Raw genomic sequence first — 17576 nt, 5'->3', positions numbered from 1 at the left:
TTCACTGATGTTGAAATTTATTTTACATGCTGCAAAAAGTTTAATAAACCCCTGATACACGTCGTCGAACGTCGAACGTCGAACGTGAGCCGTATCTGCTGGCTGTTCGAGAGGAAACGTAAATATTGTGGACGAGAGAAACGTCTTGGTGAATCAGGACACGATCAGGATCTCTGTCGCGATAAAAAGCGCTTGCGTAATACTCCAAATAATCTTCATATCAGTCACGGATTACACATTAACATCTTCATCTGAGATTGAGTTTACCTGAGAAGGTACTGTAATTCTGCGTCATTTCAAATCTAAACATCATCAGCATCATCATCATCATCATCATCATCATCATCATCAAATCCTGCTGATAAAATGAATCCGCTCGTAAACTCAAAGCTTTAATAAACATTCTCCTTTAGTCACTTTATTTTCTTCAGCTGTGAAGCTTCGAATAATCTTAGAAACAGTTCCAAAAGTTTACTAGAGACCTTTCTTCCTTTTTTTTTTTTTAAACAGAGAATACTTTCAACACTAAATCCGTCATCCAAATCTTACGCCATCAGATTCATCGTAAATGAACGATGACACACACAAAGAAAATACCAGAGTAACAGAATATCATTCAGTCATATAATGTACCGTCTTTCAGGATACCGCTCCCTTAGCAGCCGCCGAAACCCACGCATGTAGATAAGGAGTGAAAGAGAAAGTTTGTGTTAAAATGCCTCAGTATCCAGGAACACAGGAACACAGGAACACAGGAATTCCACATCTGAACCCTGAGAACGTCGCTGACTCACAGACGAGTGTGTTCTCTCAGAAAGACAAACATTCCCCTAAAGAGATTCTGGTCAGTGGCTTCTCCACATCTGTGTGTGTTTGAGCACATGTGTGTGTGTGTGTGTGTGTGTGTGTGCTGTGTCTAACCAAGGCTAAAAAAAAAAAAAAAAAAACCACAGTAAACATCAGCAATGACGAGAAGTGAAAGAAGGGTTTTCACTGGACAGGACAGAGGATTTCATAGTAACTGGAAAAGAAAGGGGGGGAAAAAATGATGTCTGAGGTTGTAACTTACGGTTAAAACCATTAAGACTAAAAAGGAGGTTAGTATTTTCTTTAAAAAAAAAAAAAAAAAAAAAAACTTTAAGATTTCAAAGTTTCAAGAACAAAGCCAGACCTCTAGTAGATTTTTTTTCTCCTTTAAATACACATATGCACAGTGTGTGTGCCAATATACAGTACAGTACACACTTTTGGTGATTAAAGTTCCAGTCCCAGTGTCCGTGTAACTCCATGACAGATTGCGTATAGTCTCTCTCTCTCTTTCTCTCTCTCTCTCTCTCTCTCTCTCTGTCTGTCTCTCTGGGATGGTCGTGGCCGTCATTCCAGACCGAGGGTATAGTTGATGCCCTGCACTAGTCCGATGATGACTGGCTGCCAGGCTACGAGATAGCGAAGCCAGTCCAGTAACTGTCCGTACATGACGTGAGGTCTCTCCCACCTTACGGCCGCCAGTTAAGGAGAAAAAACTGAACAAATGAATAAATTTCATGATGCAGCCGTTTGGTCTTTTGTGCAATGTATAAAATCGTGCCATCAAGAGCATCAGTTAACGTTCACATCAAACATCACAATGTGATCTCCGTGACTTTGACCGTGGCGCAAGTCTTCTGTTCCCCCTTCTGGCAGAATATCGTATCGTATCACATATAGCATAGTATATCGTATCGTATCATCACATATCATATCTTATCATATCGCGTCGTATCTCATAGTATAGTATATAGTATCGTATCATATCGTATCGTATATTTCATATAGTATAGTATATTGTATCGTATCATATCGTATCGTATCATATCGTATCGTATCTCATAGTATAGTATATAGTATCGTATCATATTTCATATAGTATAGTATATAGTATCGTATCATATCGTATCGTATATTTCATATAGTATAGTATATTGTATCGTATCATATCGTATCGTATCTCATAGTATAGTATATAGTATCGTATCATATTTCATATAGTATAGTATATCGTATCGTATCATATCTTATCATATCGCATCGTATCTCATAGTATAGTATATAGTATCATATCATATTTCATATAGTATAGTATATAGTATCGTATCATATCGTATCGTATATTTCATATAGTATAGTATATTGTATCGTATCATATCGTATCGTATCTCATAGTATAGTATATAGTATCGTATCATATTTCATATAGTATAGTATATCGTATCGTATCATATCGTATCATATTTCATATAGTAGAATATATTGTATCGTATCTTATCATATCGCATTTCATATATTACAATATATTGTATCGTATCATATCATATCATATCTCATAGTATAGTGTAGTATCATATCGCATCATATTTCATATTGTAGAGTATATCGTATCGTATCTCATAGTATAGTATATATTATCGTATCATATTGTATCATATCATATTTCATATAGTAGAGTATATTGTATCGTATCTTATCGTATCTCATATAGTATAGTATATAGTATCATATCATATCGTCACTTATCGTATAGTATCTCGTATCGTATCTCATATAGTATAGTATATCTTATCGTATCAGATCATATATCGTATCGTAGGAGCGGAACCCGGCGTGGTCTTCTACCGTTTCAGCTCATCCGCCTCAGTGTTGCTTTTCTGCTCACCACGGTTGCACAGAGTGGTTATTTCCAATTACCGTCCGCTCTTCAGCCCAAAAAAACAGATAGCTTTCCCCCCCCCCAGCGTTGTGTGTGAAAATCACAGGAGATTCTTCACTTTTCTGTTTTTGAAATACCTCAACTGGCACCGATACTCGCGCCACGCTCAAAGTCACTGAGAGTCGCTGAGATGTTTCCGTCATTCCGAACATCCAGGTCTGAAGCTCTTGACCTGTATGATTGGCTGATTGGGTAATTGCACAGGTGTTCCTATTAAAGTGAACAGTTTTAAAAGTATTTTTAAAAAAAAAAAAAAACATTACAAGAACATTACAAAGTTATTTTTTTAGTCTGTTATTTCTGTGCTAAATATCTGTTTTTTTTGTTAAAAGAATAATTCACATTTATCACACGAAACTGTGACATCATCATGAATAATCTCGGCGTCTATGAGAGTAAAACACAACCATAGAGGCAAATTATTGTAAAGAAAAGAAATCTCATGAAAGAGGAAGTACTGTTACCCAACACGCTGCTGTAAGAACAACAATCTATAAGTTTTTTTATTAAAAATTTTTATTACGAATTATTAAGAGAGTCTATGTAATGTCCTGTTTCAGTCTGAGTCACTTTTTAATGAAACTGCAGGATGACTCGGCTTTTCTTCGCTCAGAAGGTGGAACTTTAAAAACCCCGCCATCACACCAGCCATTTAACAGGAAAGAAACTTTTCCCAAGTTGGTGATTAAGCTAGTGTGGAATTTCTTCCTAGATGTCAATGTCTCCAAACAATCATCCCACACACTCATTACAGGGAACTACAGTGCAAAGCATAGTAATATTTCCCAGAAATCATTGCCTACACACAGGGCTCCGTACACACGGCAGGGTTTGGCCTTATAAACTGTTCTACAAATAGACAGTGGGTCAGTCAGAGCCGTGACACAGCAGCAGTGAACAGGGAAAAAAAACCACCAATGATTTTCAACTGTTTGGTTTGAAATGTGAAACGCCGCATCATATCATACATCTCATATCGTATCTCATATCGTATCTCATATCGTATCATATCGTATCATATCATATCTTATCTCATATCGTATCATATTACATTGTATATCGTATCATATCATACATCTCATATTGTATATCATATCCTATTGTATATCGTATCATATCGTATAATATCGTATCTCATATTGTATCTCATATCGTATCTCATATCGTATCTCATATTGTATCATATCGTATCTCATATCGTATCATATTACATTGTATATCGTATCATATACATCTCATATCGTATCATATCGTATCTCATATCGTATCACAATGTATATCGTAGAGTATCTCATATATCGTATCCTATCATATTGTATATTGCATAATTTCATATCGTAACATACCGTAACGTATCATATCTCATATTGTATCATATTGTATCTCGTATCATATTATATATCGTATCATATCCTCTCATATCATATCTCATATCATATAGTATTTCGTATATTGTATTATATCGTATCATATCGTATCATATCGTATCTCATATCGTATCATATCACATTATATATTGTATCATATCATATTGTAACGTACCATATCTCATATCGTATCACAATGTATCTCATAGAGTATCTCATATATCGTATCCTATCATATTGTATATCGTATAATTTCATATCGTAACATACCGTAACGTATCATATCTCATATTGTATCATATCGTATCTCATATCGTATCATATCGTATCATATTACATTGTATATCGTATCATATACATCTCATATCGTATCATATCGTATCTCATATCGTATCACAATGTATATCGTAGAGTATCTCATATATCGTATCCTATCATATTGTATATCGTATAATTTCATATCGTAACATACCGTAATGTATCATATCTCATATTGTATCATATCGTATCTCATATCGTATCATATTATATATCGTATCATATCCTCTCATATCATATCTCATATCATATAGTATTTCGTATATTGTATTATATCGTATCATATCGTATCATATCGTATCTCATATCGTATCATATCGTATCATATCACATTATATATTGTATCATATCATATTGTAACGTATCATATCTCATATCGTATCACAATGTATCTCATAGAGTATCTCATATATTGTATCATATCATATTGTATATCGCATAATTTCATATCGTAACATACCGTAACGTATCATATCTCATATTGTATCATATCGTATCTCATATCGTATCTCATATCGTATCTCATATCGTATCATATCACATTGTATATTGTATCATATCATATTGTAACGTATCATATCTCATATCGTATCACAATGTATCTCATAGAGTATCTCATATATTGTATCATATCATATTGTATATCGCATAATTTCATATCGTAACATACTGTAACGTATCATATCTCATATTGTATCATATTGTATCTCGTATCATATTATATATCGTATCATATCCTCTCATATCGTATCTCATATCGTATAGCATCTCGTATATTGTATTATATCGCATCGTATCATCTCGTATTGTATCATATTGTATCGTATATCGTATATTTCGCATCGTATCATATTGTATCATATCATATTGTATATTGCATCGTATCTCACATCGTATATCGTCTCATATCATACTGCATCGTGTCATATATTGTATCTTATCCTATCGTATCATATCGTAACGTATAATATCACATATTGTATCATATGGTATCATATGGTATCATACTGTATACCGTAGACTATCTCGTATATCGTATCGTATCTCATATTGTATTATATCGTATCTTGTATCGTATCATATTGTATATCGTATCATATCCTCTCATATCTCATAACGTATAGTGTATTGTATCATATTGCATCGTATCATCTCGTATTGTATCATATTGTATCGTATCTCACACCGTATATCGTCTCATATCATATATCGTATCATACTGTACATCGTATCATATATCGTAACACATCATATCGTATCTCGTATCATATATCGTCTCATATCATACTGTATCGTATCGTACATTGTATTGTACATTTGTATTGTATCGTATCCTATCGTATATTGTATCATATCTCGCATCGTATCATCTCATCATATTGTATATTGTATCGTATCTCACATCGTATATCATCTCATATTGCAACGTATCGTATATTGTATCTTATCCTATTGTATCATATTGTGATTGTTGAATGTTTTAATCAGTTGAATTGAGACATCACTGTATCGTATCGTATCAAATTATAATTTTGTGTATCGCTACAACCCTAGCATCTCTCTCTCTCTCTCTCCCTCCCTCTCTCTCTCCATTTTTCCCCTCAACTATTTTCCACTTGTTTCTGATCAACCTAGTCCTCTCGTATTAAAGCATCAGCCAAACGATGCTTTATTTTACGTACTATTACGTAAACGTAATAAAATATTCAGCATGTCTATATACTCAACAGTCAACCAATCTCATTCTAGAGACTCATTATTACGCCCGAAACTTAGGTAACCCCACACACACACACACACACACACACACACACACACACACACACACAGAAAGGATACGGATTACTGAACATTCTCTTCAGGTCCACCTTTTCTTTGCAGTATGGGCACGTCTGTTTCTTACCCACAATGCACCACCCTCGTATGCAGAACTCGTGGAATCTGGGAGGAAAACAGTCAAGGAAAGAACGACACTTTGTTTGAGACATGAGCATATAAAAAAAGCAATATGATCATGAGGTAGAACAGTGGTTATGTACAGGTGAGCAAAGAAATACGCAAATATGCAAATCAAACTGGGTTTTATCAGCTACTCGGATATTTGAAGGCCACATCAGACTCTGAATCACATCAAACTAAAAGACAGCGATCTTCTACTACGATCTTGAAAAACGTGACTGGTGACAGAAAATCAGAATCTGTGTTTCAGCTTTTTGTACCTGTTCCTTAGCGTTACGGACGCTGATACGACACTATATCCGGGAGAAAAAAGTAGTTTTGGAGGTCTTCTTTCTTTAATGTTAAGCTTCATCACTTTTTTCATGATTCATATTTCTTCAAATTTTCACATGCTCTAAATCCGCTCCCTAGAAGCGTGTCTTGCTCTACAGTAGCAGCTCGCTAGCAGTAAATGTGGTTTGTTGGTGTGTTTTTTGGCTGAGCATCTTCACACACACACACACACACACACACACACACACACACACACACACACACACACACACAGACACACACAGACACACACAGACACACACTATTCCCTTTTCCAACCGTCGCTCGGTTTGAGATGAATAATGGTTGGAGTTTGTTTAGTCTTAAGTCTTTAGCTCTCGTTGGAAACGAACGGTCTCCGGTCGCTTTGTCGCTGCGAGACGCTGTACGTGTGAACGAGCCAGGAAAAGGTTCTCGCTAATCTCTTCAATGTTCTCTAGATTTTGCTAGCTCACTGTTTAGATTGCATGGGGAATGAAATCACAGCTCAAGTGAAGAAGAAAAACATGACCACTGGCCTTAAATTCATACAAAATGCAGTTTAACGACTTCTTCTTGGACAATAATTTACTGCATGATGAGACAATCCATTGTAGTGCCATTACTTACAAGAAAAAAATAAAAGTACTGCTTTTTTTTTTTTGGCATAATTTATACATTAAACAAACGTACATGGGACTCCTGGAGACTGTAAAGACCTCAGTACAGCTGTTGTGGAAAAGATATTCACTTGGATTTAATGAACAATGTGATGCAACTGTGGTCACGTCAACACCCAAATGAATAACCGCAGACACACCAAGTGGAAGCTTCACCCACCAACTGACGAGGAGCAGCAACTTCAGTGGACAATGAGTGTGTGCGCATATTAAAGGTCAGCCAATGTTCATTGTAAAAACAAACAAGCCAAAAAAAAAGAACAGAAATGTCAAAGAATGTGGAACTAATCTAAAAACAGAAATGTGTGTCATTGTTTCAAGACAGAAACACGATAAACTGCTGCATGAGGAATTTCTCTGGTACGGACTGATTACGATGTCTGAACCACATGCGAAGACCTTCACAGTCGAGGAAAGAATTTGGATTGGTGTGTTAGTGAGAACTCTTCACCACCACCATCATCATCATCATCATCATCATCATCATCATCATCATCATAACACCAATCGAGGAAAAATCATTCGGAAGAACGTTGTTCCTGTGGAGCTCCTAGAACCTACGTAAATCTGTTCTGGTGATGAGACTGAGACAGTATTCCCTTTAAGCTGCCCTTCGTGAGTAAACCCACTACATCATGCTGTGGTTTCGGTGAGTAAATAAACGTCTGAAACTCAAAACAGTAACACACTCTTATTTCCTCGTGTCCTATTGTGGAAACAAAAAATAAAGGTCATCCCCAATACTGATACAGATCTTCAAATCTGTTTGGAAACCTCGGTCACTGATCAACATGTGATGAGGAAGTGAAAAGCCACTTCCTCTTTTTTTTTTGGGTTTGTTTGCTGTGACTATTTTATTTTCCTCACATGCTCACTATAGTATGGTACGTGACATGTGGTATTGCGGCATGGAAAGAAACATCTACACACACACACACACACATGTCCACATATGAGAAAAGCCCTCAGTGACGTCTGTGTAGCCCGATCTGGACGGGAACATCGCGTAGATCTCCCAGGAGCAGGACTAATCTGCTTCAGATCATATTTTTGTAGTAGATTATTGAAGCCACTCATCAAGACGAAATGATATTTTCAGGAGCTCCACAACGATCCGTGTTTTTTTTTTTTCCCCTCTACATGTTAGATTCATTCAAAAGCATGAAATCAGTTTTCATAGTTATGCAGATGACACACTAACGCTGGACGATGTTCATGAATTAATTCGAATTGACAATGACGACGACAATTTATTTATATAGCATAATTAATTACAACTTCCGTTGACCAACGTGCTTTCCGGCAAGTCATCAAAAACAAAAAACACACAACAAACAGAAAAGTTATACAATCATACAAATATCTCATCAGCCATACGCTTTAGAAAATAAAAATGTCTTTAGCCTGGAATTAAAAATATTAAGAGAAGAAGCTCGTCTACAGAAAGCACGATCTCCCCGACACTTAAGCCTCGACTTAGGGGTAAACAACAGATCCTGGTTGGAAGACTGAAGGGATCTGGTGGGTTGATACTCCGTCAATAACTCACAGAGATAAGTAGGGGACAAACCATTTTAGAGATTTGAAAAACAAGGAGCAAAATTTTAAAATCTACTCTAAAATGAGCGTAAAATAATAGGAGTAACACGCTCCCTCTTTTTCACCCCAACTCAAGAGTCGAGCCGCAGCAGCATTTTGAACAAGCTGCTAAACGGGATAAAGCTGTCTGGCTAATCCCAAAATAAAGTGAGTTGCAGTATCCAGCCTAGATGAAATAAAAACGTGAATTACTTTTTCAAAATCATTAAAAGAGAGAGAAAAGGCTTTGCTTTAGAAAGCAAACGCAGCTGAAAAAACAGGCTTTGACAACTGAATTTATTTGATGGTCAAACTTTAAGCCGTCATCAAAAATAAAACCCCACAGTTTCAAGCACAAAGACATTCCATTCAAATCTAATTTCGTGGAATTTGAAAACTCAGATGGACTAAAAACAATCATTTCAGTTTTCTTTTCATTGAAAATGTAAAAATTTAATGAAAGCCAAGCCTTCACATCCGCCAAACATGCCGTAAGAGACTCAAGACCCACAAAAGAGCCAAAATAGAACTCTGGGGAATCCCACAGGGCAAAAAAGCATTACTCGAGTAAAAACTCCTATTTGCAAAATACGAATTAATGTTTTAACGCCATTTCAAAAAACGTTCTAATCGAGATTGCACATATTTATATACTTACATTTTTAAACAAAAATGCTATTTAAATTTTGTTTCGTTTAAAAATGTTTTAAACCAATATAAAAGAAAAAAAAAACAGCCTTATTAAACTGATAAATGCCTCCTACAGCCTGCGCTAATCCCAAACACTGCGCACTTAGATTTAAAAAGAAAAAGAAAAAAAAAAAAGATAAACAGGCAGTACTTCGCGAGGACTGAGCTCGTAGCAAAGAATCGTTCAAATATCACTTCAGAGATGTGGAATTGGTACGAGTTTGATTGTGTAAAATATGATGCTGCGTTACGTCCGAATCGGTTGGAATTACGTCAGTTTCGATCTCGGGACGTTCGACAGACGGAGTAAGAAAACTGACGCCCACGTGTTCGTATTTTGTTAGCAACAAGCTAGGCAGCTAATGTGGATGAGTGATGTACATTTTCTTTCTCAAATAGCGAACTGTAGATTTAACACAAATATATCTGTATGTTGATTCATCTAAAGCTAATACTGTATTTACAAGTATTACTCGTTTAAAGATAAGAAGTTTTGCTTTGTTTATTTCTGTCGCTGTGAGCAGCCATGATGAAAGAAGCGTTCACTACGTTGTGCAAAAATACTAACAGCGCCATCTATGGCCAATAGTGCGAACAATGTTTTTTAAAAAATATATCCTTTCTTTAAATATCCTTTATCTTAAAGAACGATTGTTTGCACTATTGGCTATAGATGGCGCTGTTACTATTTTTGCACATCTACATTTTCCAAAGTCCATTCTAATAAATTAAAAAACTTTATAAACAAATTGCATGATTTTTCAATTGCGTTATGTAAGAAAAAAAAAAATAATCGTAATCGAGATGGAGATATGAACTGAGGACTAACTAAAGGATTAACTAAAGACGTATCGAACAAGCCGAGTTCTCTCTCTCTCTCTCTCTCTCTCTCGGTAAAAACAGACTGGAAATCTGGGTGTAATATTCGACTCTGTTCTCAGCTTTTTCCTCACATCAGCGATATCTCCAAACTCATCCATGCATTTATCACATGTAGATTAGATTACTGTAATGCTCTCTTTTACGGGAGAAAAAACTACTTATCCATTACATTTAGTATAAAAACTTACTCGGTTTCTAACAAACCCAAAAAAAATAAATAAATTAAAAAAATTAAAAAAGAGATGGTATTACTCCTACTCTGACGGACCTGCATCCAGAACCGGTTTTAAAGTGCTCTTACTAGCTTTTAAAACTCTTAATATCATTGCATCTGTGTATTTAGCAGAATGTTTGACGGATTAAACTCCAAAATCTTTATTTATTTATTTATTTATTTATTTAAGATCAACAAATGTTAGCTTCCATAAGGTTCCTTTTAATACGAAGACGTTTGGTGAAACGCCACCAAAACCGGCTTTGGAGTAATAAAATCTGAGCTATTAATGATATTTAAACTAGATATCACATGCCAGAACATAAATTATTAAAAAATTCAAAAACTTCTTTAAATTAATTTTATTAAACAGTAAAGAACCGACAAGGTCTCAGTGTTTTTAGCGTTATACGGAGTCAGGGTCTGACTATAATACAATAACTCACCTTTTAATGAACATCAGATCATTTTGGAGGATTTCGCAAAGTTAGACTGCACTAATTCCAAAATATGTTTTAAAAATATAACACGAAGACGTTCACGTTCCGTAACACGCTATTTGTCTCTGTAGTTACTGTCTGTTGAGCTAAACGCTTTTCCAGCACGATTTATTTACTTTATCTGAAGGATGTGATTTGAGGAATTTTCCTGAAATCGATTCAGAATACAGAATATCTGCGTACGTCACTTAAAATATCGAAACTTTAGCGAAACGTTAACGATACACGCCCTACATGCATCCCATGCGATCATCCTAATAAACATAAATTTATTTAAAAATTAAAAAAAGCTTATAACATTTATTTTCTTTGGATTTTCATTAATCTAATGCTTCTTTATCTCTTAATCATCTATTTAATATTTTATTTTTGGTTTCATTACTTATTGTTGTTTCTTAAGGACTTTTTAGGTTCTAATATTTTATATTTATTTTTATGTTGTGTTGCATTAGGCATTATTATTGTTTTATTATTATTGTTTTATTATTATTATTCTGATCATATCTTTTCCATCGTGAAGCACTCTGAGCTGCATTTTATGTACGAAAAGTGCTATATAAATAATAATTATTATTATTGTTTGTTATTCTGTAAAGGCAGGAGATGTAAATATTCCTGGAGTATTTGAAATGGTGACTTTTACACGAAAGATTACGGCGTATTTTCCCTTCCTTATGAAGGAAATGAGAAGCACAAATAATTCCAGACAATACACAGTGTGTATCCTGTCTGAAAAGACCTGCTGGGAAACTCATGATGAGTTATATCCTTTGTGTGTGTGTGTGTGTGTGTGTGTGTGTGTGTAAGCAGTTTTGCACTTTTTGGTCATTATAAAGACATTCCAGGAAGTGCTCATGCATCTCCAGCCAAAACCCAACCTGAAACCAAGCGTGAGTTTAAAACGCAGAACAGTAAACTATAAGCGTTCTGGAGAAGACACGCATCTTGCGGGGGTTTTAGCCAAGTTACCGAGTTCCTGCTTGAGGTACAGCATACACACTACACACGCTAGTCACACGGTCATGAGATGTACGGATGGGATTTTTAGCATGATGACCAAGCGTACGTTGTGAAGCAACATCCTTCTCTGTGATTCATGCAGAGATCGCTTGTCCCGGATCATCAGATCATAACAGAAGATCGTGATTAGTGTGAAAGGATACACATGGTTGCAGGAGAGCCTGTAGGTGTTCTCCATGATCCCTTCTTCGTCCACGCTGACCAGGATGGGCTGACCGCACACGGCGCAGATGCTGTCCGAGAGGTGTTTAGTAGGCATTCCGGACGCACTGTAATACTGAGCACAAAGATTAGAACGTCACGAGATAACACGTTCAGTCTGTTTTTGGGCGGGAAGGATGAAAGCTAACGAGATACGTGACGCCAGACAACCCTGAATCTCTGCGCTATCTGCCCTCTTCCGCATACACGGCCTCATGATTGGCTAGTTTTGCTGTGATTGACATGGGAGAGAAAGAGTATCCCTCTTTTTCAGTGAATTTTCCCTCTCTAGAGCTTTCTCCTAGGCACGGATTGCTGTGGCGTCATCGGGATTCGAACTCGCGATCTCCCGACGTTCACATTCAGTACAAGCGTCTACAGGAAATACTCACCCCTACCGTCGACGCCATGAAGTCTGCACACATCTCGGCAAAATCCCTGCCCAGGACGCCGTAATAGAGTCCGTAAAAGAGCATGGAAACGCCGAAATCCATGGAATCTTCCGGCTTTATCCTGAGCGAGAAATATGACGAAGGGTTTCAATTCGTTAAAAAAAAAAAACAATAAAAACACTTTGAAAACTCAAACACAGTGACATGTTTGCAAAATAAAGAGCTAAGTTAAATTTAAAAAACTAAATATATTAACATGATACAAAATTTTAAAACATTTCCCAGCATATATGATTATTTTTTTTTGTAAAATGATCCATTAAAACCTGACACATATGATTATGTTTTTTTTTTAATGTTATATGATCCATTAAAACCTGACACATGATTATGTTTTTTTTTTAATGTTATATGATCCATTAAAACCTGACACATGATTATGTTTTTTTTTAATGTTATATGATCCATTAAAACCTGACTCATATGATTATGTTTTTTTTTTAATGTTATATGATCCATTAAAACCTGACACATATGATTATGTTTTTTTTTAAATGTTATATGATCCATTAAAACCTGACACATATGATTATGTTTTTTTTTTAATGTTATATGATCCATTAAAACCTGACTCATGCAGTTGGTTCTGTTAATCTGATGACAGCATGTGATGCTGCATGTTCATAAGGACAATTCCTTTTGTTAAGCACTTCCTTGACTGATGTCATGCATAGTAAGTCTTACAGAGAGAAAAATTATTGCCAAATCATGAGCTGTTCCTCGTCAAGTGATTCATTCCTCTACTTTAAACACTTACTTTACATAACAATATGAGTCATTATACTACCTGAGGATTACACGGGAATCAGATCTATTGCATGCGACTGCTTCACAATAGCGTTTTCTAAAATCGGTCACACGCTGGAGGTTAGAATAATGAAGCACATTATACAGTGTATACACTTCCAGGTGTGAGAACTCATCATTAGTTAACTAGTTAACTAAATTATCCATAATTACTGACATTACAGTTTACAAACCTTAGTGTGACGGAGAAATCTATATTACGACCCTTACGGTAAACACTGCGCAGAAATTTTTTTCTCGCGAACTAATCGCGAGGCACGACACTTCCTCGAGATGTTATTTCAACCAAAAATAGGCGGCATGGGAGTATTTTGGATTTCTGAAAAATGATCAGGGTGTTGTTCACAACGTCTCGGAGGAAAAACGTTACTCCCAGTGCATATTCTGTCCCTGTTTTGGGGACGTTCTTCTTCCATTTCAAAACACATTTGAGAAATTGACAAGATGTCTGGAAACACTGCTCATATGACCTCAAGCCTGGATTATTTTTGCCGTTAACTACGCGTACACGTACACAAGATGGCTGCCGCACATCTCGTACAGTCGTTTGGAGCATTACTTGTACTTGTGCAAATCCTCGGACATTAACGCTACACGTCAGCGTGGTGCAAAACCACAGCAGCACGGCACCAACGCGACTAAATAAACTACCGCTGCGTCTCAAATCGCATACTCACGCACAATTCTAGAGTACTAGCCAAAAAAATTCACCTATTACTGGTAGTGTTTGGATTTTAAAAACCTCTCACGTTGCCTTCACAAGTCTGTCTTGAGGACCGTTCTTCTGGATCGTCTAGATTAGTAAATACTTTTGAATGAGACGCAGCTCATGACAACAATCACGACGACAGAGGAAAAGCTTTAAACAGAAACGGAGCTCGTCTGTGTGTTTAACATTTTACATTTTACAGTTCGACTCGGAGACCTGACGGAAGAGGAAGTCCTGGTTCTAGAGGATGTGGATTTAATCCTCCAGAGGTTCATAAAGAACGCAGGAACAACACTGCTGCCTTACTTTTAAAGTGAAAGCTACCGATGAGCTGCACTAATAAAGCTAGCTCGTGTATTTTACCTTGTTTTGCACTATGAGAATTTCTTGCACACTACACTCCCCTAAAAGCTGCTAAACATACTTTTACATATTACGTCTATATTTGTCTACTAGCTTGAACTCTATTTTATTTTTCTATTTTATTCATTATATTCTACTTTATTATGTATCACAGTTGCACTGCAGGACGAGGCACTAAGGAAAAACATTTCACTCCATTAATACATATTAATACAATTATACAAATAAAGAACCTTGAACCTTAAGAACGGGATTCATTTCACAGCCTCACCTGTTCGTATTTATTTATTTATTTTTTTTATTTGACTGGATTTTTACCTGAGAAAAGAAACTCGTACCATCAGACTCCCTCACCGGCGTCCTTGTTTTCATCTCACCGTGTGTACAACTCACCTAAATATCAAATTGATGCCAAAGAGTGTGAACATGACTACACTGTATCCCACAATTCCCGTCGTGTAGCTGATCTTGTACAAGAGGAGAAACCATTTGTAAACCAATCTAGAGAGAGAGAGAGAGAGAGAGAGAGAGAGAGAGAGAGAGAGAGAGAGAGAGAAGGTATGAGCAGATGGATATTTACAGAAGGATCAGAGGGGATTACCGTTTACAAATGTGTCAAAAAGCATGTAGGGTTTACAAACAGCTGATTAATAGTACACTATGAACTTGAGTCATAAGTCTTATGACATTAAGTCACTGTGTCACTGACATTAGGTCACAGAGTGATAATACTCAGGAATAAAGCAGACAAAAGGGCAAAGGGAATATCTGAAGCCCCGCCCCCTTCCCTTCCCTCCCCTCCCCTATCTCAGATGCTCTCGACTGGACTCGAGAAGCTCTCTCTCTCTCTCTCTCTCTCTCTCTCTCTCTCTCTCTCCCCCTCCGTCGTGATGAAGTACCTCGGCGTGGTGCACTCCAGAGGCTTCCGAGTGGCACGGAACGTGATGAAAGCGGTGACGATGGAGAAGATGGACCACGTCACCAAGAATCTCCACCAGTGCAGCTTCGTGGTGAAGTAAAGAGGCACCACCCACATCTGAAACAGGGTCACCAACTGCAGAACAGCAACAACGCGTTTGTAATAAGAAAATCGTACGCAAGACTTAATCGTAACACGTAACACGTAACGTAACGAATGACCTTAATAACCCTCTATTTTTAACCGGGTCTTTTCTTTTAAATGTGGTTTATTATTGCGACATAATAGTGTCATACTCGGGATGAGTCACTCACTTTCACTTCGCCAAATAACGTAATAACTTATGAAACACATGAAAATATTTCACATACAAATAAACCCTTTTCTTATAGAAAGCATTTTTCTCAAATTTATTTGCTACTTCGTGTAAATTTTTTAAAAGTATAAATTACGCTAATATATTAAGATTATATTAAGGATATATTAAGATGGCTTCCTCCGTGGCAGACGTCTTTGTTTGCTCCTCTCGAGAACGCTCGCTTTTTATGTTACTTTTATGTGTTATTTTAGTTTTTTTTTTTAGTATTTTTATCGTCGTTGTAATTTATTGTTTGTTGCCCTTCTACCAAACAATTTCATTGTACCAAAGTACATATGACAATAAAGATCTTGAATCTCGAATCTTACCGCTTAATATCGGCTCATATCTTATACGAGTTATTTGAGTTTTATGAATTTACTCGGACTTTGTTTGAAGCTGCACGTGTGTGTTTCAGCTCTCATTCTGTCTCATTAAGACTCTGGTATGGATCCTGTATGTTTAAGACTAAGATTTAATATTAAAAAGCTTCATGTTTCCCCCCCCGTTTTATTTTCTTGGTTCATCATAGCAGGGACACGTGATAAATGATGCCATATGACGAAATTTCTCCGTAACTGCACCGTTTTTACCTTCACCTCAGTTTCTCGGACGTGTCAACAATCAACAGACTCACCTGTTAAAGATAAACAGTTTGGTTAAATATTTGGAAAACCAAAGTATATCCTTGGAGAACTGATAACATTTGCTGTAATACAAGTTACGCAATCGATGTAACTATAGGTTAAAGGTCATAGGTCACGCTGCCAGCGTGGTGGTGTAGGAGTTACACAACATCAACATCATCATCATCATCTGGGAATGACTTCATTGAAGGATTAAAGCGATCGAGTTTACAAGCGTAACACCTCCACCTAGTGGTAAAGCGCAGAATATACCAGAGTCTGACGTCACTTTCATATCATTTTATTTTTATTTTAAAACTTTTACAAATTCTAGTATTAGATGTCTTTTTATTTCTTGAAATTGCAGAGCTTTTTTTTTTAAAAATATATTATATTAAAAAGTAAATTATTTCAGAATTCCTGACAGATAATATATCATTTTATCAAACTGCTGCTCATGCTGCATCACGAGGAGACGTAACACGCTCGGAGAAAAGCGCTATCCGCCCTCTTCCGCATACACGAGCTCTCAAACGTACACCACGATTGGTCAGTTCACTGAGATCGACACAGGAGGTGGAGTATGCCCCTCCCACTCTGAGAACACTCAGTGTTCAGATTCGAATCGTCGGGATTCGAAGTCTGTTTTTCACTCAGAAGCTCAGAAAATATCATTTTTCAACAAAATATAGCGACATTTTTGATTGATGTGAGAACTGGTGCATGATGTAGCTCATTTCAGAGGTAAAGGAAATGTATTCTCAATTTAAAAAAATAAATAAACTGAAATCTGGCACAAATATATGTCTGTTTTTTTTGTATTTCATTTGGGATTTTGTGTAGAAATCTGTAAATATATATATTTAAGAAACAGGAAGTGACGTGACAAACCGATG

General features: G+C 36.4%; 1 protein-coding gene across 1 annotated transcript in view; it reads right to left on the bottom strand.

Moving 5' to 3' along the window:
- Positions 1–391: 391 nt before the first annotated feature.
- Positions 392–17576, bottom strand: part of rnf121 (ring finger protein 121) — a 23893-nt gene continuing 6708 nt past the window's right edge. The window contains exons 4-9 of the mRNA XM_026938423.3: positions 15677–15831; positions 15171–15278; positions 12839–12959; positions 12389–12522; positions 6271–6372; positions 392–1495 (exon numbers count right to left, since the gene is read on the bottom strand). Of these exons, the coding sequence (XP_026794224.2) occupies positions 1375–1495; positions 6271–6372; positions 12389–12522; positions 12839–12959; positions 15171–15278; positions 15677–15831 (741 nt within the window). The 3' untranslated portion in view covers positions 392–1374. The remainder of the gene's footprint in view (positions 1496–6270; positions 6373–12388; positions 12523–12838; positions 12960–15170; positions 15279–15676; positions 15832–17576) is intronic.

The sequence above is a fragment of the Pangasianodon hypophthalmus genome, chromosome 15 (assembly GCF_027358585.1).
Source record: "Pangasianodon hypophthalmus isolate fPanHyp1 chromosome 15, fPanHyp1.pri, whole genome shotgun sequence".
Taxonomy (NCBI): domain Eukaryota; kingdom Metazoa; phylum Chordata; class Actinopteri; order Siluriformes; family Pangasiidae; genus Pangasianodon; species Pangasianodon hypophthalmus.
Note: the sequence above shows the minus strand (reverse complement) of the source record. Positions and strands in the feature narration are given on the sequence as shown.